At 44.7% G+C, this 26,569-nt stretch overlaps 1 protein-coding gene across 2 annotated transcripts; it reads right to left on the minus strand.

The window, feature by feature from the left end:
• Positions 1–3,041: 3,041 nt before the first annotated feature.
• LOC146186561 (uncharacterized) lies at positions 3,042–19,231 on the minus strand. Of its 2 annotated transcripts, none has more exons than XM_084607265.1 (9): positions 18,639–19,231; positions 16,669–16,743; positions 14,346–14,881; positions 13,405–13,639; positions 11,756–11,829; positions 9,923–10,017; positions 5,270–5,535; positions 4,335–4,474; positions 3,042–3,251 (listed from the first exon to the last, which is right to left on the minus strand). In XM_084607265.1, exons 1-9 carry the CDS (start codon positions 18,751–18,753, stop codon positions 3,087–3,089), a joined length of 1,701 nt encoding a protein of 566 aa, XP_084463391.1. In that variant the 5' UTR covers positions 18,754–19,231; the 3' UTR covers positions 3,042–3,086. The 2 variants fall into 2 exon arrangements, with proteins under 2 accessions (XP_084463391.1, XP_084463392.1); XM_084607266.1 differs by having other exon boundaries at positions 13,405–13,669; positions 18,639–19,207.
• Between the last annotated feature and the right edge of the window lie 7,338 nt (positions 19,232–26,569).

A 26,569-nucleotide genomic window follows, 5' to 3' on the forward strand; every position in this document is an offset into this window, starting at 1 on the left:
TTGTGTGTGTGTGTGTGTGTGTGTGTGTGTGTGTGTGTGTGTGTGTGTGTGTGTGTGTGTGTGTGTGTGTGTGTGTGTGTGTGTGTGTGTGTGTGTGTGTGTGTGTGTGTGTGTGTGTGTGTGTGTGTGTGTGTGTGTGTGTGTGTGTGTGTGTGTGTGTGTGTGTGTGTGTGTGTGTGTGTGTGTGTGTGTGTGTGTGTGTGTGTGTGTGTGTGTGTGTGTGTGTGTTTTCTTAACCTCTTATCTTGTAGTCCTAGAAGCCTGTGCAAATCCTGCAACCCCTTTATGACCATGAGATAGTCTGCGATTTTGTCGTGCATTTCCTGTTGAACAATGAATTCGGGTCAGGGTGATAGACGCCAGCTCATTACGTTTGTCTTGAACGCTCTCTCTTTGAATCCCCTTTTCTTATCTCAAGAAAATTTCAGAGTAAATATAAGAGAGGAAAGGGGAGAACCTGGTTTCCCGCTTCCGCACAGCCGCATATCGCCGAAAATTACTCCTATATAGGGCCCCTGTAACCGTTATTACAGCACCAGAAGCATGTCCGACCCAGCGTTGGACCCAGAGCTCGCTGGAATGCTTATGGGAGGCGGCTGGTTTAATGCCTTAGCTGCTGGTGGCAAGTGCAGCCCAGGTCGGTTTGCCGAAGCGGGGCCGCGAAAAGTCGCCGTGGCGGCAATGGACGCCTTCCTTCGCCTGGAGGAACGGGGAGGGGCGTCCGTTGAAGGTGCCGTGGGAGATTACGAGGGCGCAGCGGGTATGCGTCGCATTCGTCAGAAATTCGCACATCTATGGTCTGTTCCGCAGACCTCCGCCCATCCCACAGAATGCGCAAGGGAGCAGTCGGTAGCAGAGTGCTGTTCCCTAACTTCTGTGCCAGGATAGAAGCTGGACGCTGAGCGGCAGGTCGTGAGGCTGTTGCAATCGCCCTGCCGTAACCCAGCCCCAGCATCGCGGCGCTCCGCACTTGGTTGAAGAGGTTAGATCCTCCCTTTCATGGCGCTCAGCATTGAGTGGCCTGCTCTGACTTGAAGTGTCGGAGTGGAGTGAACCCCGCCACGTGGGTCGAGGGCATATTTACGCATAGCCATCTTTCATTTCACAACTGTCGCTGCACATGGGAGGCACCTCTGAATGAAACGGCATTTGCAGATGCCATAAAATAAAACCAGTACTTGACCTGCAGGATTATCAGAGTGTTATGCAACTGTGTTATAGGATGCTAGGACGTTTTAAGCCTTGGAGAGACTGCGCTTGAAAATTCCTCTGTGTGCGCCATTTGAAAGATGTCATCCAGGTCACTTTTGGCTGTGGAATGATGGATAATCCGTATGGGCATGTATGGGCGAAAACGATAACGACACCGTTCACCGAAAATCCGGCGTCAGCCGCCGGCGTTGGCGTTGTGAGCGGAAAATGTCGACAATGTCACTGAAAGGCGATAGCTGGCAGCTGAAAAGGCCGCACAGTAACTGGCCATTGGGTTGACTGACATTACGCTTGGCCGGAGCTGCCGACCCTGTCCTCTCCTTTCATATATAGGAGGATGATACCAGAATCAGCCAGTCAGGACCCTTCCGTTCACGTTATCCCTAGGCCACGCAGGCATGTTCATGCGGCTTGGTTAAAGCGGGACTTTATATCGGAGTGGTAGCCTACGCTTCTGCGTCATACCCTTAAAGGGGGAGCTTAAGTGCCCCCATAATTTTTTTTTCCTTTCCAGGGTAGCCGTTATGTATGTGCCAAAGAAAGAGGTGAAAGCTCAGTCTCACAGCGCTGAGTCATGCATGCCCGTTCAAGATGCGCTGTCGTTAAGCCAAAGTAGCACTGGTGTACCAAGCTGCAACCGAAAGTTTGAATTTCTGGCCGTTTCACCCTGCAGTAGTTTGGAAAATGAAGCCGCTTTAAAAATCGTGAAGATTTCCGCTCTTAATATATTCGGTAAGTCCATAAATATTCTCTAATTTTAATTTTACAATTGTCCAGAAAAATGAGCGATTCTCCAAATGCAAGATCACAGCAAAATAAGGAGAAAATTGGGCTTCGTGTGGGGCCATCGCATAGAACGACATATTCTAGTGCGCTGAGTGTGGCCTTCTGAATCGGCCTATGCAAATTGCTCACCAAGGCTAGCCCGTCCTCGCGCGGGCACGTGTACCGCCGTGGTGAAAAGAAGAATAAGAAAACGGAAGGAACAGCGGCACGTGCGTGCTGACGCACGCATGGAAAAACCAGAATGTTGTCCCGATCGTGCAGCCTTTTGAAGCCGCCGGTCCGAGGTATCTCCCCGGTTGGCCTGCGCGCATGTCTGTACTTGAACGCTCAGTGCGCCTCTTAATAACTCATGCATAACAAGAATAGGCTATTTTCATGCCTACAGCGCGTAAAGTGGACAGGGTGACGACGTGGTACTAGACGACGACAACAAAGAGGGAAAAACATGTTTCATGTTCCGTTTTCAAGGTACGAAGCGTTTTAACAAGACAGGATTCCATTCAATCAAAAATTTAGTTCGAGCTAGTCGGTACATCGTTAGCATATCGCTTTCCTGTAGCTCTCATTCTCAATGCTAATGAAAAATACGCAGAAATTAGCCAAGATTCGATTTTCTCGTTTCAGGTGTAGGTACCTTGCGTGCAGGAAATACAGCAGTTGATTTTTCTCTTTTGCTCTAGGCTTAGTAAAAGTAACTGAAAAGATGGCCATAGAAAATATTTAGTCGTGAGCATAGTCAGAGCGCACGCTACATTACAATAACCTTGAAGAAAACGGTACAATTTTTCATAACTTGCCGTTAGAATCACGGCTGCTTTACACTTCGATTTCTACTACCTTTACAGCGCCTATATAGGACATGGTTTCATTGCGTTTTCTTTCATTTCTTCCCCCAGCTTTATCTGCTATATAAATAACCCGTGACATAAATTAAATTTATAGATATCTGCCGGTATACCGTACTTTAATTGCTACGAATCTGTAATGCGAATTCGCATTCTTGTATTACTTAGACAGCGTAATTTTAAATGCTGAGGCATGAATATTAGTAATGACGAGTTTATTATTCCTTCGATATGAGCCAACAATCACTGATTGACAGCATGTTCATAAATATAGTCGAGAAAGTGTGAGATGCGAGTGTAGATCCCCGGTACGCCTGGTTCCCCGCATTTGATGCCCCAGGAGATGACACCGATCAAGGTCCACTGCTTCGTCCTTGTCTGCACCATCAAGGGACCGCCGGAATCGCCCTGCAGAAGCAAGTAGCGAACGAATCAGTTAAACTGTATCAGTAACAGTAAGTAAAAGATTTAATGAGATTTCAAGGAAAGTAGAGTCTATAAATAAATGAAACAAAAGCAGTCAGCCTTTCGTGCGAGGTTTGTTTGGTCTATGCGTCTAGAAAAGTGGGTGTGCTTTCTTTGCGTGCACCGGCAACGCTGCATAAGTACAGTTCATGGCGAGATAGGCACCATAGCTACAAAAATTGTTCAGCATAAAGTGTGCCAACACTGCGTGCAGCAAATATCATTTGGAGGGTTTCATACCGTTTTATTCATATGGTGCACTACGTTCGAGCAAATCGTTACACTGCTTTGTTATTATGCGTTTCGGATCGCCACAGCTCGTCATATTTCTACTGGCCTCTCATTCATCGTGAGAGGCATCTAAGCTTTCCACGACGTTTTATCCCTGCATATTTCACTGACAACTCTCCCGTTTCCATTGTAGTAGTTCGTAGGTCTTCCTGTCGCTCTCGCATTTGCTCTTTACATTGCGTGAAGTGGAGCAGCGCTTAAAATGCTAATATATCCTTCCCAGTTGGTGTAACTGAGGCATTTTATCAGTTTTGCATCAAGTGTTCTCAATATTTGTGTAGTCGTGACTCAACGTCACTGTTATTTTATCTTTTTTAAAGGAAGTGACAACGAGCTTAGTCACATTTTCGCATCTACACAGGTAATGCGCATAGAAAGAAAGGCAAAGGTCTCAGCGCAAGAAACCGAGAGAATGAAAGCGGGAAAATAATTTTCTATGTGATCTTAGGCGTTATTATTACTCTGATTGGAACATATTGTACAAAATTCCTTTGTCAACATGCCTGATTTTTCAAATCTGTTTGCAGCCAGGCCGTATGCAGTATGTCCACACTCTTATGTCGTATGTCGACAAGCGATATGTTCACAAAATATCTCTGATGTTATTCAACTGCGCCACTTTAAAATCTACAGAGGTGAACCCTACCGTGGAAGCACAGACGTGTTTAACGCCATATCAGAGTGGCTGACTGGAACATTGCCAAAAGCTTCGCCTCTAGTTCCCCTTTCTCTCACCTGGCAGGCATCTCCTTCCCTCTTCTTTGCGCCAGCACAGAGAAAGACCTCAGTGATAGGCTGGGCGAATCGCTGGTTGCAATCCGTGTTGTTCCACACGATGAGCTTAACTTCACGCAGGATGTCGCTGTAAGGACCACCTGTAGTGACACAAGGCTACATTACACATTTGTGGACATCATTAACTTTCTTGCAAGTTGGCAGTATTTGCATTCATTTTACATAATAAAAGCTAAGATGCCAGAGCAAACTTCTTCTCGAACATAACAGTGGGACGAAGAAAAAAAGTATGAATTGCACAGCAGTAGTTATTTTCAGTAACCAACACTCTCTAAAGCAATGTTTGAGACCAGTATGTAGCAAGGTCAAACAACCAAAGTATACACGTGATTTTGAAACGATGGCAGTCTTAAGTGTGAGGCGGAGGACGTGAAATAAATAAGTGCTAGAAGCTTGTATACCTTTGAAGCGAAAAGCTTCACTAGGCGAGTCAACTACGAGTCTCGCGTGTGCTCCGTCGTTGGCAGGAGCTGGCAACTCGGATCGTTCCTTTCATATGGTAAGGTGATATCAGAATCAGCCTGCCAGAACGCTTTGCATTCACATTACCCCTACGACACGCAGGCACGTCCATACGGCTTGGTTAAAGCGGGAAGTTTGTATGTGGGCAGTTAGCTTACGCTCTGAGGTTAAGTGTCCTAAAAAAAAGTGAAGGCTGAGGTTAAGTGTCCTCAATAAAGTAGTGCCCTGCACTGATAGTCTGGGATAGGAGAGTAATGTAGCAGGCAAAAGAAGTTTTCGCTTCCATCAGGGTTTAAACCATAGCTAATTTTTTTGTGGGGGTGGAAGGCTTTTCCTCCCCCCCCCCCCCCCCCCATCATCATAAACTGAACCGAAAGTTTTGCCATTTATGAAGGTGTGTGCGGTGTACTCACCGAAAGTTTGGGTCCCCCAGCCGGTGGCTACGGCCGTCTTGCCGAAGTAGGTGTCTTCGCTGCGTTCAGGTAGACACACCGGCCGAATGTACTCGTTGAACGTGACAGGCCTCTTGAGCCGTAAGACGGATATATCATTCTTGAACGTGTCTTTTTGGAAATCAGGGTGCTGTCGGATGCGGGACACCTCGATGTCTCGCACGTCGCCCGTTGGGTCCTGGATGTTGTAAGCGCCCAGCCGGACAGTTATGTTCTGAGCTTTGAGCCTGCGAGAAAGGACGGGTGAAATAATGATGGAAACGTGAGGTTAGGAAAATGCTATCAACTTTATTTTCATTCGCAAATGTCTTGCATCGCTAACATTTATAAAACAGCAAAACAACAGCGCGTGCTTTCCGTTATCTCTCACCAGGCGAGGGAACGCATTGTTTCAGTGTCATGCTTGTTCTGTGCTGAATGGGGATAATTTTGACAGATGCGTGTATTATTGATTGCTTGGAGCGGAGAAACATCTTCATGCCCACACGTGCGCAACACACCAGCGACCATATATGCTCTCTTATTTTTTTTTTTTTCTTATTTTTTTTTTTTTTTTTTTTTTTTACTTCGGGAAAATCAGGCGTAGTCAGACTGAAGTGCCACTTCGGATATTACTAGTTTGTTCGTTGCTCTTAATCTCGCCTCTGGCCTCTGGTTTTGAAATTTGTCATACAAAAGTTTTATGAGGCCAATTTAAACTTCAAACATTTACCTCGTCGTTATCTTTATTGTCTCAATTTAAATAAATACTAAAAAAAAATCTATTTATACTCGCGCCCGAAGGTAGTGCCATAGAGAATTTTCAAGTTAATTCCAAATTGCAAAATTGTCGGGAATCCACAACGCTAGCAAGGTTTTCCTCTCGATGTGAAAACAGTCGTAAGTATTCGCAGTTACAGTTCAGCTCGCTGCAGTCACAGCGACTCTGGCGTGGTTTCTCCGACTAATAATGTAGCTGTGGGTCTTATTGTGTGTTGACTGCCTTTTACTGCACAAATTGCTTTGAATTTTTGTTGGCTAACTAGTGCTGAGCGTGGATTAAGTGCATTGAGGGCTGTGGGGTATCCTTCTGCCGACGGAACTCTAAGATGAGCTTGTGCTCCTCTGTAAATCCATTAAGTGCTTTTCCGTTGGAAAAGTACAGCTCTGTTGGTGAAGGGGGAGCCCACGTCTATGTGTTATAGAGCTAGATGTATAAAAGATGTGGCCTTCTTCATTCAGCGCCCACAAAGGTGCGTAGAGTGCACCTCTGATCGTAAATTGACCGTTGCAATTGACAGTTGCAAGAGCTGCTCTCGCACCGTCGCCTCACGCTTTTATATTTTTAGTACGATGCAACTTAAAAAGAAAAAAAGAACAGCAGTTACTAACTGTGGATCGTGGTACGCACCGTTAGAACGGCACCTCGTCTTTCCGGTGGCTCAAGGAGGTGAAAGCGGCGACAAAGCCAAATGGTCCCAGAATTCAGGGTTTTATTGGCAACTCACAATTGTCAAGGCATAAATGTGAAATTTTAGAGCTTTAATGAAGAATTGGTACGCTTACAATGCGCCATATTAAACGTCTCTATTTCACGTGTTATTATATAATTAAAAAGGGCATTCGGCTGAACTTATAGTTTTAGCGCTTGAATAAATAACGGATACGCCTACAACACCAGATCAAAAAATAAAAAGACCGTTCAGCTCGACTTAGTAATTTTAGCCCTTGGATGAAGAATTGATACGCTTACAACACCTAACATAAGAGTTAAGAGGCTAGCTGAGCTGAATGGTCATTTAAATATCCGTTCAGCGCATTTATTTCTTATATGCCGGCTGCTGTTCAGCTCAGAACTCTGCTGTAAAACGAACAAGATTTGCCAAGATTACTTTCGTGTTGTGGCAAAACCGGTGCTCTATAAGTTTTTATTTCTGTATTAGTAATATGTGTAACATAATTAACAGGCTATATTATAAAGTATTTTCGTATCTCGGAGAGTTAAAAATGACTACAGATAACTACGAGGTTAGGAGCATTTCGTGGGCACATAGCCCAGATTGTCTTGACTTGAATCGAAGTTAGCATTCGTTTAGTTATTTTTTTTTTATTGCAGTAATAAAGTTTTTCCTTTCTTTGTGAAGAGGGGTTGCCCCCCCCCCCCCCCCCCCCTCAACCCTTATTCGCAATCAGGACCCCAAACTTACTTCAGCCTGGCAAAAGCTGCAAGTTTAAATCAGCTCTCTTTTTGCATCCTACCACAAAACTACGTAAGCACAGACACGTGACCACGCGGCGCATGCCAAGCAATGCTCATATATTCAGGGAGTGTGCTGCCATGTAGTTGTTTCAAGTGGCACGTATGAATAAGCACCTACTACCTACATACTTTGTTACTCCACCACATGGCACAGCAGGCTGAATGCATGCACCTGTCATATGCAAAAGGACTGGCTGGGAACCTTTCTGTGTTGTAATCTAACCTTTATTAATGCATGTGGCGTAATCTAACCATTATTAATGCCATCTTCTTTCTGAAGGTCCCTTGGAAAGTCCTTGAGCTTTGTGGGAATGCCGTGCTAAACATTTACAAAGGCGTGACGCAGAGCACAGCACTTGACGATGTAATATATTCCACTAATTGCTCTCTCTCTCTCTCTTTCTCTATTGTCATGCAAAATAAACGTCTCTCTACAGAAGTGATTATAGGGTGCACTTGGACAGTAAACTGTAATAACTATAATTTTCTTAAATAACGTGCTTAATTTGCCTTTTTTCTTTATTTAGTACTTCCAGCAACGTCGCTAATTACCTTAGCCCGTTAAGTAGCGTTGGTTTTATCTGCGAGCGGTTTTCTATCTGTTCGCAATTCGCATAGGTTAGGGCTGTAACTCAAGTTAGGAAGTGCTGGAACGAAACGTGTTGCTTTTCTGTTCACGACTGAGCACATTTCCCCTCGCTGATATTTCGTGTTAGTGTGATTCAGCATTCCAAGAACTGCTATACCGCCGTGTATTAGGGGGCCAGGCATGTCTCGATCGTTGTAAACATGGGTTTTACACCGACACATCCAGAGGGATTGAGTTCAAGGACACATAACCTACGCACTGATGGATCTTTGAACGATGTTCGAAATGGAGGGCTGGCGCTGTGAAAGGCGGCACAAACGACTTGGGACACAATATGTATCGAAAGTGTTTCCCCTTCGCAAGGTCGACGAATACATCCTCAATGCCCTCCCGGCAGCACGAAATCGCCCGTTTTGTCGTCCACATCTCAAATTTTATGCTTTTTTTTGTTGTTGTTGCTTTATTCCTTGAGCCGCATGTTTCACCGAGTTTCCGTAGCAAGTTCCGTTCAAGGCCGGCCAGCGTTGTATAAGTTGTTTACATTTATTATTATTTTTTTTTTTCAAAGGCTAGCCGTCAGAACTGGGCACGTTGCTGGACTTGCAAGTAACTGAAAACGTGACCTCCTCCGTGTTTTTCCGGACTGACTGGTGACGTCATGAAGTGACGGTGGGCCGGCTGGCCATCCGGATGTGGCGTTTAACCTGGGGAGGGCTCCTTTTCATGCAGGGCACGCGACCGGAGACCCCACTACGTAGCAGGTTCTCGTTCCTTTCACAGCCTTCCACTGAACCTTTCTTCCTGGCTAAAGATCGGCATGATTAATAACTGTTGGCGCTGGTTAAGCACGTTAGTCGTAAGAGTATCACAATTATTCCTCCACGACGAAAACGTGAATACCACAAGTGACGCATATTTATGCAAATGGATTCAAGGACCAGCTCTACGAGCATTCCAAATACATCCGACTACGCAACTCAAGCGAGAGAGCGAGAAATCCTTTTAAATAAAAGCGGAGAAATCAGACGGCGTTTGAAAATCATTGACATGCTACCCTGCGTAGGAAAGAGAATTGGGGAAGTAAAAACGGAAGGGGAGCAATACAGAAAACTGTAAGGCAAAAAAAAAATGTTATAAAAGGAAGAACAAATGCGACCACTTATTTGAGCTGAGATACATCAATAATTAATGCTGTGAGATAGCATATGACTAATTTTAATACAGTGTAACTGAGCCGACACAGTTCACTGCGTGAAGAGTGCATAACAGTGAGGTGCAAGCAGGTTTTTTAATTTGTCTAGTAGAACAATGTCGTTTGAAGAGGAGAGTGAAAAGTTCATAGCAGGTCTCTGCTGAGTAAGGCAGCATAAAAACAGCCAGTGGCACTTGGGTGAGCGACTTCGTATGCCATGTGTAGGTACGCTCCTCGGCTTAAGCTGCATTTACAGCAGAATACGTTACTGTTTCCACTGGGTCGCAGTTTTCACAGGGCGGACTATCCACTTATCCTCTGTTTAGGAACGCACCGTTCGGACGAAATCGATGGTTTCCGGACGGCGATAGTCTAGATATCAGATGTGGGCCATGCTGCAATTTTGTTCGATATTATTTAACACCGTGCAAGTAGTTAAATCAAGCGGGTAGCGTTCATTGACAACTTTCATGGTTCTGGCGTGAAATATTGTTCGGCGTTTTTCCTCTCTTTCTTTCATGTATTCATCTTTCATTCTTCTTGACAGCAATGTGTTTTTTTTTGTTTTTTGTTTTTTTTGTCGTAAACACTTACCCTTCGGTGCAGTGCGCTGCGGTGATGACATATCTGTTGCTGATCAAGGCTCCACCGCAGTAGTGTTCGCCGGTTTCTCTCCTCAGTAAGGCAGCCTGCGCGATGGAAAGGTACACAGTGCACCTTTCATCGTTAAAATACCTCGCTCGGAAGACCACAATAAGCTATAACACACAACATCAGAAAGGTTTCTAAATTGAATGAAATTCTTTGAGCTATATTTAATTCAAAATGCAGGGAAAAGCTTTTCCTTCAATACGATTCTTATCACGTTTTATGGCAGCAGTGTTCGGAAATCGATGATGCAGGGAACAGCAAAGTAAATTTTACCTGCCGGCTTTTACGACTCACGCCTTTGTAGCAAAAAAAAATAATAAATTATAAAAATGCGAAGAAATACTTGATTTTCAGTCTTGCTTACACTTCATCTTTACTTTTTTTTTTTTTCTTGGCATGTGCTGCGCTCTTCACTCCGCGCGTGACTAGATTCAACGTTAAGCGTATAACCTAGAAAATTTGGATAACCGTTAGCACTTTGATTGTTATATAAAAATCTTAGGCCCTGAAAATAACCGTTAAATTGGGTGGCAGTCGAACCTGAACGAAGTGACAGCGTAGAAGAAAGGGTGCAGAATGGGAGACACGGAGGCTCTCGTTGTTGTCCGTCTCCCACGCGCTATGCCACTTCGCTGTGTCACACTGACCAGCCGATTAGCCTGAAGTGCAGGCTTGTAGTGACTCGAATTATATCTCTAAATTTGGAACTTATTGCTTGAAGGGCTGATAACTCTACTGAAGAGTGCTGAGAGTTCAAGAAAGAAAGGCCGTATTAGTCCTTTCTTTGCTTTATTAAGGCGAAAGCCTTTAATGGCTCATGCTGTCGTGGACAAAATGTGTCCCGCTTTTGCGGTGGATCTGATTGGCCCAGGAGGGATGACGTCATGGAGATCTCGATCAATCGCAGAACACCACCACAGTATGCGCAAATGCGTTCCTTATATGGTGATATATTAATTAGTAATCAATTACTAATTTATAATAATGGATGAGGAATTAGGTAATACATTGTTAATTAACGGCTTAATTGAGCAATGATTACCTGCTTAATGACAAATTATTAATAATTAGCCAATACCTAACTAGTAATTATTTACTAATTAGTGCCAGCTGCGCAGCAGAATGCGCCACTCAGGATTTCGCCTTTTACTACTTTAGTCGCTAAAGTCCCTCGTAATGTTTCAGGTTCTTTGCCTGAGCGCCACTTGCGTTAATATTTAAAGCTCACAGAGCTATACCAATTTTGCTTATAAAGTTATTCTCATACATTTACGTGGAAAAATAATTTCCAGAGATTATTATGGCACCATATAATAATAAAGTATGCCTTAGATCAACGTTATGCTTGTTAGACAATCTGTAACAGCTGCCTTTCAGCCGCAGTATTTTATATGTTGCAAATAAAGGATCATCAGTAAACATAAGTAGGTGGAATTGAATTTCGCTATGGGGAAAGAAATGGGATATGCCACGCTACGGTGGATCAGTACACCAGAATACTAAGCCGAGAGACCCGGGTTCGATTCCAGCCTCGGCGGCCGTGTTACGGTGGCGGTTAAATGCAAGGCGCCTGTGTACTGTACAATTCACTACGGTGTCCCACATATATCGTGCTTCCCTTTTTGGACGTAAAGCGCTCATAAACCATAGGTCAAAATAAACCAAGATATGGGCTGTGGCCAGAAGATCCGTAAGATGTGTGAGCGCTATGCGTTCTATGGTATTCCCAATAAAAGAGGTAAGGAAGATGAGTGTGATGTTATTTTTCGTACTCACCATCCACGCCCACTTATTCGGCTCAGCTTCGTTGCCTCCGATGATCCTTTTGTGGAGGGCAGGAATGCCGCATGCTGTAAACAATGCAATCCATCCGGTTTTACTTCAATGCATAAAGAAAAGTTGATCAAAAGAATATGATTAACTTTCACCCCTAATCTTTCTGACTTCAAAGTGTACGCGTTTCATCTGTATTGCGCTCTCTCTATCGAAAGGGCTTCCCTTAGTTAATATTTTTTGTACATACGTATTGGATGTCTGCTGAATCTCACTTTTCCTTTGGCTTTCGTAATTCACTCTGTTACTTTGACTAGTGGTGGGCTCGCCATTTTGCATATTTCGTTCAAGTTCATTTTCTTCTCTTCGTTCCTCCTAGAATATCATTAACTCGACCTTGTTGTCTAATTCGTGTTGTACTCTCTCTCTCGCAATGCGAATTACTTCGGGAAAGACGCGGACCTCTCTACCCCAAAATGATACACTTTTGTAGATTGTGAAGAGCGAAATGAGTTCATGCCAGAGGCGCCAAATAATCGCTAGATGTTGTTTTTCATGATACGCAGCCTTTTTATCGTGCGTCAGCATAGTTGCGGCATAGCTTCGTTCGCGCACCTTTATTCTTTTGTCGCCGCCATTTCCTGGCCATTCAGTTTCGTTCAGAGAGCTCGCGCGTCCGGTCCTCTTCCTGTAGGCTTTTTTTTTTTTTTTTTTTTTTTTTTTCATGCGTCTCGCTCGGGGAAAAACACTTCTTTCGGCACGTTCTGCTTTGTATGGCAAGTGCAAACTGTTGCCGCTCAAGTGTCAAGGGTAAGAAGAAACTGCATCTTGTAAACAACCAACGTACACGCCTCGTGGAATCGAGGTGGACATATAATGACATAAAAAGCAACAAGCATTGTGTCTCTAATGATCAATTATGTTTTAGCTGACGAGTTCTCGGCCTTTCTCTAAACAAGAGAAGTTTAACGCGCTCAAGGAAGTTTTTGACATCAAGGCTGACATCAGAACGCCAAAACGGCCTAAGACACCAAAACACAAGAGTTGGTACAAAGCAGCACCCTTTTTGGCCTACGTTTAGTGCAATCTACTCAGCGATGTATGCCAGAGGACGATGTGGATCTGAGGTGGGAAACGGAAAACAAGGAAGCTTAGAGAATACGCCCCCTGATTTATTTCTTGTCAACATTTCTGCCTATCTTTCACCCCACTTCAATCTTATCTTTATTATTATCGAAGCTAAGGCTCATAATTCTATTGTAACTGTATGGAAGTTTAGTACGACTAGGTAAAAAGCAGCCCAAACCAAGCAACTAGGCGCGGGCATCGACACACCCCAGCCGAAACAGCGGCACAGCCACCTTTGTCGATAAGTGACCGATGTACGCCCAGCAGCTCGGAGTCTGCAAATGTAGCGCCTTGGCTAATACACTGTCCGATGTATGGCCCCTACTAACCGCATTTTCAACATATTTTCCCTCAAGATGCGATACCGCAGTCAGCTTCCCTCGCATGCATAATGAAAAGGCGGAAAATTATACGAATTGATCGGCATCCAATTTCGCCAAACAAACAAAAAAAAAACGAGAGAAAAAAAAAAGGTTGACCCTGCAGAAAGGAGCATAGCGGAGCCATCGTCTTGGGACACTCACTAGAGCGGATCTCTTGCAGCTCAGGCGGAGGAGGCCTGGGCGGGTTTCTCTTCATGTGCGAGTGCGGGTCCGGGCTGGGCTTGACGGCTGGCCGGCTAGTTGTGCTCCGCTGCGTGGTGGTGGTGGTGCCGCTGCCTCCCTGTGGCCTGCTACCGCTTGGCCTGATACCGGGCCTGTTGTCGCTCGGCCGGTTACCAGGTCTGTTGCCGCTGCTGCCTGTCGATGACACGTGCCTCTTTCGCCGCATGAAAATTTTTTGTAGCTGCTGTATTTTGACGCCGACAAAAGAATGAAAAGTTGTGTCCATGCGCTTATGAAGCCGTGTACGCGCTGTACGCTTATTAACCGCATACCTTTTGGCAAAGCTTAAATGTCTGCGGCACTGTTTCAGGTTGTATTCTTTTGGCTTACTTCAACATTTTCAAGACACAACATTCACAGAAGCGTGGAAACAGTGGCTGGTAATCACAAGGTTTTGAAGTTTGTAACCACTTACACGCTACTACTACTACTTATTACTACTACTACTACCACTACTACTACTTTTACTACTACTTTTTACTTTACTTACTTTTACTTCCTAGTTTTCGTTCTATTGTTCCATTTACACGTACACGGATCTGTTAACAAAAGGTTTATTTTGAAAGTGCTCTAAACTTTTTCTTGGTGAGCGATCTTTTCCTCAGAAAGACCTATGTGTAGGAGATTCTTCGACTCAAGTGTGAAGGGTACGCAAATCTGATCGTACGAAAACTCACGTGAGCTGTCCTTAAGTTGCCGCGCCATAAGCATGTGTTCGTTCACTGCAAAAATGCTAACCTAAGGAACTCAGCCTTAGCATGAACACAGAAAAAGTAACAACAGAACCTCACTATGTTCATTTCGTTGAAATCGCCCCGAGATTGACAAAAAGGAAAGTTCAAACATTTGCTACTACTTACATTGTCGGTACCTTGTCCGCCCCCGTTGTGTGGGTATACGTCTTCGTCGTGTTGCACCGGGTACACGGGTCTCGAAGAACTCGTCGTGACGACAACATGCACCGTAGTGTTTTTGGTTGGCCGTGGTGGGCTAGGACTCAAGACGGTGGCAATGACGAAAGTGCCATCTGGTCGTCGCGGTATGTTCGTGTTCACCACAAACTCTGTAGGGCAGCACACGCCAATGTGGTCATTGTCTATAGCACACGTGTATTTGAGAAACACGTCCAGACTATCTAGGAACACGGGCAACACGCATAGTCTGACTGGCGTACAGCAGCCCTTGGACCCGGTGGGTAACATGCAGGCGTGGTAGTCGGGACGGCTGTTGAAATTCGTCGAACGCTCCAGCGAGCGCTGGAGCTTGTCGATAAACCTGGTGACGACGCTCTTGTCAGTGACCGGGCCATGTCGGTGCTTTTGCGTTACTAAAGGACGAGTGGGAGCTCGAATGTACTGCACTGGATCTGGCTGGTCCAGTGACGTCGATACCCGTTCTTCATGGATCGGAGGAGGAGGAGGAGGAGAAAAAGAGGGCGGAAGGCAGGGATGTTAACCCATGTCATGGATCATGGGTCATGGATCAGAAAATCAATTAAAGAAAGGACATAGTCAGACTGCATTTTTTTTACAGATATTGAAGCAGAAGCAAAAACCAGAGCTTTCGGAGCATACCAGTTAGGAAACTCCGTTTCAAAAAGTGATCGTTTTTAGTACGGATTTTTCGGGTGTCCATGAATTGTAGCGGCTTCTAGAAGCGGTCAATGAAGTTTTCTGTTACTGCCATCATTGATTTCTCGAAATCATTCCTTTTCTTTCTTATTTTTCACTTTAAAATACCAGTACGGCTGTTATGTCCAAAAATATTCGCTACTGCAACTCTTGAACATATTTTATTTTCCCGGTAATCGTGCATTTATAAACAATCTGAAAGTTTTCAATTTAGACACAGTTTCCTTTAATGGCCGCGGGCGCCGCCACTATTCGTAAACACCCGAATTTTGACCAATCAAAACCGTCGTTTTTAATACATGGGGCTTGTGAGAAGTTTCGCAACTGGTATTATTAAAGAGCTCTGGCAAAAATAAACTCTCGAAATCGAAATAAACATACTTCAAAGTGTTGCCTGAAATAGTTTCCCAAATTATTCATTTGCGAGTGCTCCGACGATGAGAATTTGCCCCGACGAGGGGCAAAATAAGTGAGAATGTTGGAATTAGCAAAAATAGTTCAACTACTTTCAATTTTGCCTTAGTGCGTCCCCTGCAGAAACCTTCCAACTGTTCGAGTTCTAATCTTTTACCCCCAATTTAAGCTTGAAAAGGAGCCGTGAATGGTTCCCTATATAGTAGCAATAATGCAGATTCCTCGTTGCCTCAAAATTTAACCTTTTTTCCTTGGCGTTTCGCAACGAGTTTTGGTGCTTCGTCAATGGCACAGCGCATTTTTAGAGCTGAGAAATATAACACGATAAAATTAAAATAATTGAGAAGTGTAGGACTGACGTCTAGGACTAAGACAATGTAAGAAGTTGTTACTTCCTGAACAGAAATTTGCGTGTTGCGGTTTACATGCCAGCTACCGCGCACCATTTTCGAAGACTTCCTTCCACACTGAAGGCCCGTACGCGGGCCACTTATGTTCAGTGTCAGCTGTCTAGATACTAAGAAAGAATAACTGATTTTGTTGATAGATGGAAGCCAATGCTTAAATAAAAACTAACGAAAAAGACAATTTAGGAGGCTTGGGCTATTCAAGACCATTATTACTTTGGCCGCATGCACTATACAGCACAAAATCACAACCTGCATCATACTTCTGCGGGTCCACACATTTGCGTTGTACAATACTTAAGTATGCTTTAAGTCTACTAGCGTTTACGCGACAGTGAGCACAAACGACAAGCATGCTCTTGGCATCCTCTGAGCTTATCCTGCTATCATTGAAAGTTTCTTTATTTTTTTCCCATTGCCATGATCTCAAGTCACTCATTATAGTGACAATTCTAGGTCGGCTTGTCAACCCATTTAATCTTAGCCAGTAGCCAATTTAGAACGAATTCTCTCACGTCACCGAGCATGACTAGAGAAGCCTCTGATCGATGCGAAGTTATGGCCGCAGTCGTTAGTCGTTTGTCCCGGAGACCGAACCACTTACTGTCGGCGATAGCAACTAGCGCCTGCCGCTGTCACAGACGTCGCCATCGCGGGCTCGTCTACTACATATGTAGGCCACACGTGGCGACTGCATCGCGGCGCCATCGACGGCGCAATGGGTGACTCACCTTCTGTTGGCTTTGGCCAACTGGATGCAATCTCGACGTTGTGCTCCGATTCACCCTGCCTCCACCCAGATTGCTCTGCAGGGTCGAAAGAGGATCCACGAGCAAAGGTTAAAGGTTTAAAGAGGTCTACAGACTGACCTGTAGCTACGTGAAATGACAGTAACCAAAAATGAAAAAGTTACCGGATTAGAATGAGTTCATGTCATGCAGTCAAATCTGACGCAGAGAGACAGGAAAACAAAAAAATATCTGGAACGCAAGGTCGTTCGCGTCAATCTTCTTGTTTTACAGCTTAGTCTAAGCGCTCAATGCCATTCATAAAAGTGTCTTGCTACTGAGAATATTTCCCCTGGTTAGTGCATGCACAACGTGCTCAAGTGGGATCATTTGGCTGAGTAATGCGTAGCGAAGGGAGTAACTTTGCGCATTCTTGGGCGATTTCGTTAATTTTCTGCTTTTCTACAGTGCGACGACTATGGCGGCTGCTCACTTTGGAGTAGCAGTGCCACTGTTTATTTACCTGCCTTTTGATATTTTATGCTCGCAAGTTTAAAAAGATGATTAGCTGCACTTGCTGCTGTCTGGTTTGTTAATTCCGTCCACTTGCTTCCTCTTTAAGTGCTAGCGTAAGTTCATTCTTAAATATAAGAAATAAACCAGCAATATAAAAATGCTAAACATCTTGGAAATATATAAGATGTGAGGTTTCCACTTTAAGACCACAAGTTTGAGGCAGCGACACAATGACTAAAGCACACAGTCACAATTATCGCATGACTTGCAAGGCTCGTCGCTTGTAGCGATGTCAGCAATCCAGCAAACCTTGAGCATCTCGGGTTGACATGCTTAACAAAGATTCTCAGCGAAAAATATTTTGAGGGAAACTGCAGGAGTAATAATCGTCGGTACTAGCATTGAATGTCATTGCTGCAGAGATGTGTAACGGAAGACCCGGTTGACTCAATCATGGGAATGTAGCAGTCACAACGCTAAGTTGAAGCGTCGCTTGCGACCACGGCACAAGTTCCGTTTACGGTACAGTGCATTTTTCGAATATAGAAAACAAAACAAAACAAACAGCATGACTAAATCCACCAGAAAGAATATCATTTAAAGAAATGCGGTCCATTCCTTTTAATATCACGTCACGGCATCGGACGCCTAACAGAGGTGATTATTATAAAGCATAGACATGTATAAAGTTTAAGATTGGGCTTCAAAAAAGCCAAAAGTTTTTGTTTTCTTTTTCTCCTTCAGCGATATCCTATTTGTGGAGTTGCAGACACGCTTACTCTCAGTATTTGGTGTACCGTTGGCCCAGCTCCCTAAATTTAGGTTATGGAACGCTCACGAGGAGACAACACCCCAAAGTACTGGCAGTTCATTCGTCCTTCGCAATAACGGCAATCCACTGTTATCAGTAGACGGCCACATACATCTAGAGCTATATGGCTAAAGCCACCCGCTTATCACTCTGTCAACCTGTAACAAACCGATCAAGTGACTGAACGATGTGTCTATGCTACTGACCATACGAGGCCTTGCTGTGTTAATAACGAGGTCGCACTGCCATCAATGTGCTTCGTTCGGAGAATTATCATAACGCCCTGAACATAGAAACTAGTTAACTGTACGTAAATCTTAGGATTCCCGCAGAATACCACACTTCAGCATTTAGTCGCTCCATTTTATGTGTCTGTGTGATAACAAACGGCTACTTTATTTTTTTTCTCGGGACAGAATGGAAGGTGGGGAGCGTGTCAGCAAACATCCAAGTTCGCTTGAGAATAGCCATTTCTGAAGGGATTTGAGGAACCATGATGAGCAAATAAAAATATATGAAACATGAATGAGAGCGAAACTATGAAAAAATACTGTTAAAGTGAGCTAGTATTGGATAAAATTTTTTTTTCTTTATTTTGCACACGAAGGTTCGCGAGTAGGAAACATGCTTTGCCTAACGGCCCTACCTGGCGTGTACGTCGGTTCGATGTCCGCCCGGTGCCAAACATGTCCGTCGGCACTGAGTCCACTCATCAGTCCCCACAACGCAAAGACAGCAACCACTAAGGCCGCGCGAGCCATCACTGACGATCTTCCTGCACAGTATCCTCCTCCTGCACGAGCACGCTGGCGTATAACTGTGCACTGCAAACGGGTGGAGGCGGGTCGACCATCACTTCGCTCCGGGCGCCGCGTCGCCCAGCAAGCGGTCTTCCCGTCGGTTTGGCGGCATCTTCTCTTCGTGGGGTCACTTGAAAGCTCGCGGCGTTGTGCGGGCGCGACCTGTAGCCTCTGGCGGCGGCGGCGGCGGCTGCTGCTCCGGACGGACGCACGACCGGTCAAGTCGGCGGGCACCCCACGGTCGCGGCAGGGTGCTTTTTCTTCCCAAGGTCGCGAAGGATATCTCTCGCCGTGGCGCCCTCCCCTGTGCGTCTGTGCGTGAGTGAGAATGCGCTTGCCTGCCGCAACACGATTTCCTCTGCCGGAGCCTTCTTCCTGTGCTGCTGCAGCCTTTGCTGCTGCTTCTAGAATAGTAGCCACGCACGAGCACCGGACAGCGATCCTCTTTTCTCTCCTCACTCTCTTTTTTTTTTATTTTTTGCTTTCCTCACATGTTTTCGTCCGACTCCTATCCCAGGCTGCACTATGCACATTTCATTTCAGGAAACTGCCAGCGTGCACGTGCTTGCCACGCGATTGTGAGATTCCCTCAGTTTCGTAACGATCCTGTGTGCGAGTCACGTAACACTCACTCGTCCAGCGGAAGTACGTCACGGGCAACGCAGAGCCACCCTTTTGTGCAAGAAGGGAGATCCCCGTCCTGATGTTGTTTTTCTTGTGCCACCGAGTTTGATATCATGTGAGGACGCCGCTCTAATGAGCACCGTTTCCTCAGCGAGTGGCTTTGCCCCGGAAAAGAGCCGAGGGGCAGGGCCGGAAGTATTTCGAGCGGCGGCGGAAAGACGGAGCGGTCGGTGCGTGCGTAGCTGAGCGCGTGGACGTCGAGAGATTAGCTGTGTGAAGTGCATCAGTGCGTTGCACGCCCCTTGCTGGAGAGCAGTCGACGTCAGGGACAAGGAGTGGAGTTTGGGTTTTATGGCAGAGTCACATAGCAGGTTGTGCTGTGCCCACGTTGCAACGATGTACTTGCTATGTTTTTCTAGGGGATGATGGATGCCAGTTTCGGCGTTGTTAGCGACCTGTACTACTCCTGGACCTTCATGACGTCAGTGAAAATCAAGTGTCTTTGTTACCCTTCAACAAAATATATGTAACGAGAAAGAGACGTCTACTAAACTTTCTTTTCCCGAGCAGCCTCTTAGTGCGGTTATGATAACCGTTTGGTAATTATATGCTAAAGCTGAACAATTCCCAATTATTGTTCATCAGGGCTTGAGAAATTAAGTGAAATCTTGGTCAAAAGGAAATATTAAGCTTTGGTCGATGCAGGTTTTTCTCATTAATCAATGAGGTGTTTCAGCCGCCTCCACTGGCAACTTTGGTTGGCAAATTAAAAGTGTTCTTTCAGCACAGATTCTTGTCTCAGCAAATGCCCCAAGTATAGGGAGCTTAGCATATTACACTACACACTCGCATAGCGTGTCGATTTTCCCAAACTAAAACCAATCAAGACGCACAGACTGTGTCTGCTATTTTCTACTTCACTTCTGCTGAGCTCATGTGAGGGCACGGTTAAGATAATCTCTCGAGCCATATGTCAATGCCAACACACCAGCACTATCCTTCTAGTGAACGTGAGGATGATTTAGCATGCAATTACCCCTCCATTCTCCTTTGTCTTTCAGGAGAACAAAAACTATTACAAAAGGATGTGAATATCTCCAAAACAATTGAAATTCTGTCAAGTAAGGGCATCTTGCCGCCGAACACTAGCGGAATAAAGTTCTGCAACTTTCAAAGGAACTTCGGCACCGACATTTTGGACGCGTTACGAGTGTAAGAAATGAAAATTACAGCCAAAATACAATAGTGAAACTGCGCTAGGCGACAGTTTTCTGTGGCTATGCAGCTTTCCTCACAGTGTCACTACACAAAGTATAATTCACGCATATGGACCTCAGTTACGGTTTCGGCCTCAGTTCCGTCTTGACGTTGAATGAATTGTTTTCGAGCTTGCATGACTGCGCAGAAATGTGTTCCTTTGCATCACTGAAGGTCCACGTGAACGTAAATATGCGACTAATTAGCACCCCATACAACGTGCAACGCAAAACAAGTGCGTTGCAAAAGCTCAGAGGAACGACCGGGAAGGCACATCAGACGCGACTCACCTATACGCTTCGCGTTGCTGCCGACAGGTGGCACAGCCATCATAATTCGCGCGCACGTTGTGCCTTATGTATGCTGTACAGGCTATTATTTAGGCGAAAGCCTTGATAGCCTATTTTGTGTCCGCAAAAAGTGTCTCTGGAAATTGTTTCCCTCATGGACTCTAATTGTCTCATGATTCGGGTAACAAGAAAGCGTGAACAGAAAGTGTTTTTCGCACTGATAATTAAAGAAAAAAAATATGGCCGTTTTGAATAGTTAATCAAATACGAAGTAGGTACGTAGAACCGCTTATCCCCGTTGTACATTTCATGCATTACCACACACATCTTCGATTTACACTCTCTCCAATATCTTCCCTCAGCTCACGCAAGAGGTGGCCAGCAGTCACAAAGACAAACAGCGCCGACGGTTGCGCTTCCAAAACAAACAACTCACAAACCTAAGGCCCAAACATTCCGATCGCTGCCCTTGGTCGGTTGTGCGCGGGTGGCAGTTTCAAAGGGACGTATGTCCAGGCGTCTTCCCGAGAAGACACCGACAGCAGCTCCCTCGGCCGCGCATTCTCCCCAGCCCGTGTTTCGCCACGATTTATGACCTCCGCGCCCTTTCCCCTCAAACCGAGAGACAGCAGTTAGCGCCGAACCCACAACCACTGCGCTTACGTTGTGCTTTTTAACTGCTCTGGCTTGCCTCCTTCGCGGCACGGTCGAAGCGCGACTTTTCCGAGAATCGGAACGGACCGAATCGCTGGCGTCGCCTGTTTCCATGTGTTCCTACATCACTTCCGAAGTGCGACCGCCTGCGCGACCGTCATAAATAAACTTGGCCGCCCCTTCGGAATCGCCCCGCGACAGTGGACCCACGGCTTCGGACAGACACCGGCGAAACCCGCGATTGCGGCTAGTAGTGCTACGTACTAAAAATCGAGTTCCCGTCAACAGTCAAACTATCATCCATCCGATTCCGAGCCGAGCACGCTAACAACTCTACGCAGGGCCCATGATCACGCTTTAGTGATTCTCCTCTGGCATAAGGACGCCGTAGGGTGTTGAGGGAAACAACAGCGACAGCAGACGAAAAAAAAAAAATTAAGATGAGCAGGAACTTCAAAAAGCTGCTACGGCGTATGGATTGACGTCAGTGGTTTTATGACGTCACTCAGACGTTTTCATAGTCTGAAGTCGTATATCATGAGGGACGTGACGTCATACGTCCATGGCGTCTAAGGTATCTGACGTCACACAGCCAGCCAATAAGAGGGCTGCTGCAAACTACCCTGGGTGCCGCGAGTCAGCGACGCCTGAATCAAAATTGCACATCGTTGAGTGGTACCATGGAGGGTCGAAGAGTAGCAGTCAGGTCTTAACGTAGGTAGTAAGCAGATGCAGGAAGTCGTCAATTAGGAGTTAACAACGTCGCTGCAGCGCTAATGCTTTCGCATTCTTCTAATGCAGTTTCTGCAGTGATCTCTAAGTTTTGGAGCTAAGCTCCACTTCCCGCATGCAGAGCTGAAGGTCAAATGGTGCTTAGAAGTCACCTTTAACTGGGGGCGTGCCGCAGCCACAGCTGTGAGTTTTGCAGTCGCGTCTGCAGCAACGCCGACCATCGCTCTAACCGCTCTCTATCGCCAGTTGTGTCACGTGGTTCCCTCAGTGACTCATCAGTGTTCAAAATAACAAAAAAAAAACGATTTCTGCTGATACAGCAATTCTTCAGGTTTCGGGTAATATAGTACCATTAGGAGTTCCGACTTCAAAAATGGTTTTTTAGAATGTTTTTTTTTTCTTAAGGCAACACCAACCAAATGCTGGTGTTGAGTTTCATACGATTTTATGGGCATTTTTGTTTTGTATAAAAATTCCAGTTTTTAATTTTGACAACTCCCTGAAAAGACATTTCTTTAACTTTGAAAACCAAGTTACACTGCGGTAATCACGGCATAAAAACTTTCTTTTTCTTCCTCACGTAGAGCAGAAAGGAGCCAGTTTTCCGGGGCTTTATTTAAATCTTTCTCAAAACATCATTTTTGGAGGTTTATGTACCTTTCTCTCGGGAACTATAATGAAGTGTAAGCCAACAAATTTGTCAGCAGGTTCAAGTCAGGGCCTTTGACATGGCCACGACTGGAATCAATAACCTAATCCAGTTTATATTTCTATAACTAGAAAAACAAAACTTCCGTAGATGGCAACATTATAGCATCTAGAGAGGGAAAAGCCATAATAAATATTTTCTCGAAGTTCTCAATTTTAGAGGTGTTTACAAAATATGAAAATTTCAACCGTACAAAATTTCGGACACAGCGTTCATTTGATTTAGAGAGAAAGGTACATATGGGGCAAACAAAAAATAATCCAAAATAAAAAAAATAATCTAGTTTTAAACTACAATGCCAGATGCATTTATTTAGAAAATAGATGCTAACAAATTAAATTTCGACTACGCTACAGCTAGTCTTTCAGAACAATTTTCAATGTTGGTGTCATGCCTGCAAGGCTAAAGCAAACGACTAGGTTGCCGCTGGCGCTAAAATTTCAGCGATTCTTTGTCCGCGTCACTTATTACTTGGGATTCAGCAGATACTCGAACAACGTCAACCGTAAGATTGCTGCCAAACATAATAAAGTTTGAATTGTCCTTCCTCAAAATCTTTGAGCCTGAGGGTTTTCCTTGTGGGCCGTGCACGCCACGTGTACCGTTGTGTATCGCCAAATCTCCTGCAGGTGAGGGGAGCTCATTTTCACGCTTTGAAAAGTTAGGAATTCCAAGTAGGTCCTTGAAGAGTCTCATAGCATGGCGTAGAAGTAACGCTTAAGGGCTCCTTGCTTTCGACAAAGGTATCTAGTGTGTGTGTTTGTTTCTTGTCTCGTTAACCTGAAGGCAACTGACTGCGCATACATCACGTCAGAGCAGTATATAAATGTAGTCTGAGCTAACTACAAAAACGCGCGATTGTTCATCATGTCCGGCATCTTGATATAATAAATAATCTTATGTATAGTGCTAGCACAGAAATATATACAGGCTGTCATCAGCATGGTAATACTCATCATCATCATCATCATCAGCCTGACAATACCCACTGCAGGGCGAAGGCCTCTCCCATATTTCTCCAATGAACCCGGTTCTGTGCTAGCTGCATCCACTTGACCCCTGCGAACTCCTTAACCTAATCCGCTTACCTAATTTTCTTCCGCCCCCTGCCATATATTGCCATATTGCCATATAACTAAGTGTTCTCTTCTGCGCGACTTCGTTGTTTCTGTCAGCTAAAAATTAAAAGATTATGAGCGAAACCTAATATTAAGCCAGAATAAGCCTAAAATAGCAACTGTTACTTCACGTTTTTTAGATTCCCTTACATGGAAATTTCCTTTGGCAGTTCTTTAGCTCTATAGAATGTACCGGAAGCTTTTAATGGTCCTAACTGAAATTTACTCCAAAAGCACTACACAAACTCCACGCTTTAGTTATAAAGCTGCTATTCATTGCATGCATTGCTTCAATGCACATAAGGAAACAGGCACTAGCCGAAAAAGCCAAGTTGCCAGAATAAGCCTAAGATAGCAACTGTTACTAGCCATTATAGATTCCCGTACCTGAAAATTTCATTTCAGTATACTTCAGGTTTAAAATGTACAGGAACCGTTTAATAGTCTTAACTGAAAGTTGCACTATAAGCAATGCAATGTACAGGTTCCACGCTTCAGTTCTGAAGTTGTTGTGCAATGCATACATTGCTTCACTATGGCTAAGAAAACAGACGTTAGTTCTGAGACTACAACAGTTTTTGTGGCGTTTACTGCCCAAAAACTACTCGCTCAATTCGACATCAGCAGGCGCCTTTTCTGCAGTCGAAATAGCTGAGTAGTAGGGAGGGCGCTGCACTCTTCAACTCTCAAAATATGCTAAAAGGAGAACATATTTTGTTTTTTTCTGAAAGTACTTGTTCTTGAGTGTCCAATGAATCTCAATCGCTGCAGTAAAGCCTGCTCTGGCATCAACAACATCAGCATTCAGACCCTCCGGGGTGGCGCAGATGTTTCAAGACTCGTATATGTTCCCATCATCAAATTAAAAGGTGCAGTAGACAAGCTGAAATGCAATATTCATGAAAATGCTCTTCTTTGAGCCCATTAAACAAGAAAATAAACACAAAATCGAACTCCTTATCAACGCCTTTAATAACACGGCCTATATTTCACCAAGGATGGTAGTACTTGCAGTATGTCAACAGCGAAAGTAGCCGCTGATGAACACAATTCAACACACTAGTCAGCATGGTTACTGCACTAATTAGAAATGAAAGCTAATGCAACCATGGAGTGCGGCAGACCACATAAATTTCCTACATCCCCTTCCACTTTCGCGAGGGTCTCTTTTAGTCTTGTAGAGATTTCACCGAGCGTTGAAGCTTATTGAAAAAAAAGAGTCTCTCCGTGGGCATTCACAAACTTGTGCAACTTTGCACATCACGACCAACTCAGATCCAGCCTTCTTATACACTCCCCTTATGTTTCTGCACGTGTCGATCATCGCTACAAAGTTGCTATACCTCGCCAAAACACGATGACGTATAGACACTCATCATTACCAAGAACATGCCATGACTGGAACAACTTACCTGCTGACCTGGTCGCTATCACCAACAACCATCGCTTTCGCATTTCGCTTACTAACTTACTGTTAAACGTTTTGCTGCTCGCACATCCCGGTTATTTTTTGCGTACTTCATTCCTAGATAATTGGTACAGAAACTACTGATCTTACATGCAACAACCTGTTCCGTTCAATTTACCTGATATTTTGTAACTTACAAGTGTGTTTAAAATAAGTGCAGTTTAGTTGTTTATTCTTGTTCTTTTCCCCATTTTCTTTCCTTCAATCCAATTCTACTGTACCATTTGTACCTTTGCCCCTCCCCTCTACAATGCTTTTGTAAGCCCTGTGGGTAAAATAAATAAATAAATATAAATGCGCACCTGTTATCGCAGTGGAGCTCAAAATAGGCGATATTATTTTGCGGTCTCATTGCGCAACCTGTCTCAGCTCCTGCTCGAATATAATTAAAGTAACTCTGCTTTTCAGAATTAGAGCAAACTGTACATTCGAACATCATTGCTTGCAACACATAAATCCGCGGATCTTGTCATACTAACTTTCAGCAGTTACCAGTACTTTATATTTTTCAACGGCCTTGATTGCCGCCGCACAAGTGCCGCAGGTGATCTGCATTCTTCGATAAAAGCGAGTCTTACCTCAGTCGCCGCGAGCTTTGGAAAGTTGGGGGAACACCTTTTGAGTTTAATCGTCACGTTATCGGAATAAGCATGCAGCGACAACAGATTCATATTTAAAGCCTTTCCTGCTCATTGCGGCATTCACGTGTAATAAGAACAAAACAGAGAAATATTTATCACTTGGGAGCTGCTGTGCAATATAAGACGAAATTCCCTGTGATATGTCTAGTTCTTGTGAGGGGCAGAATGTATCGTTGAGCGATGCCTAAAAACACGGGACAGCTCAAGACAGGAAGAACGTAGGCACCGCGCTGTAGAAAAAATTTGATGATTATTTTTCTCGTTGTTGTATGCCAGATCGATAG

This window comes from Amblyomma maculatum, chromosome 6 (assembly GCF_055883805.1).
Source record: "Amblyomma maculatum isolate TAMU_Amacu chromosome 6, ASM5588380v1, whole genome shotgun sequence".
In the NCBI taxonomy this organism is placed as follows: Eukaryota; Metazoa; Arthropoda; class Arachnida; order Ixodida; family Ixodidae; genus Amblyomma; species Amblyomma maculatum.

Coding starts and splice junctions, on each gene's coding strand:
- LOC146186561 (XM_084607266.1), bottom strand. CDS start 18,753: ATGGCTCGCGCGGCCTTAGTGGTTGCTGTCTTTGCGTTGTGGGGACTG. Junction 5,536..9,922: donor GCAGCGCACTGCACCGAAGG/GTAAGTGTTTAC, acceptor CCTTTCTCGCAG/GCTCAAAGCTCAGAACATAA. Junction 3,252..4,334: donor GGGAAGGAGATGCCTGCCAG/GTGAGAGAAAGG, acceptor TTGCTTCTGCAG/GGCGATTCCGGCGGTCCCTT.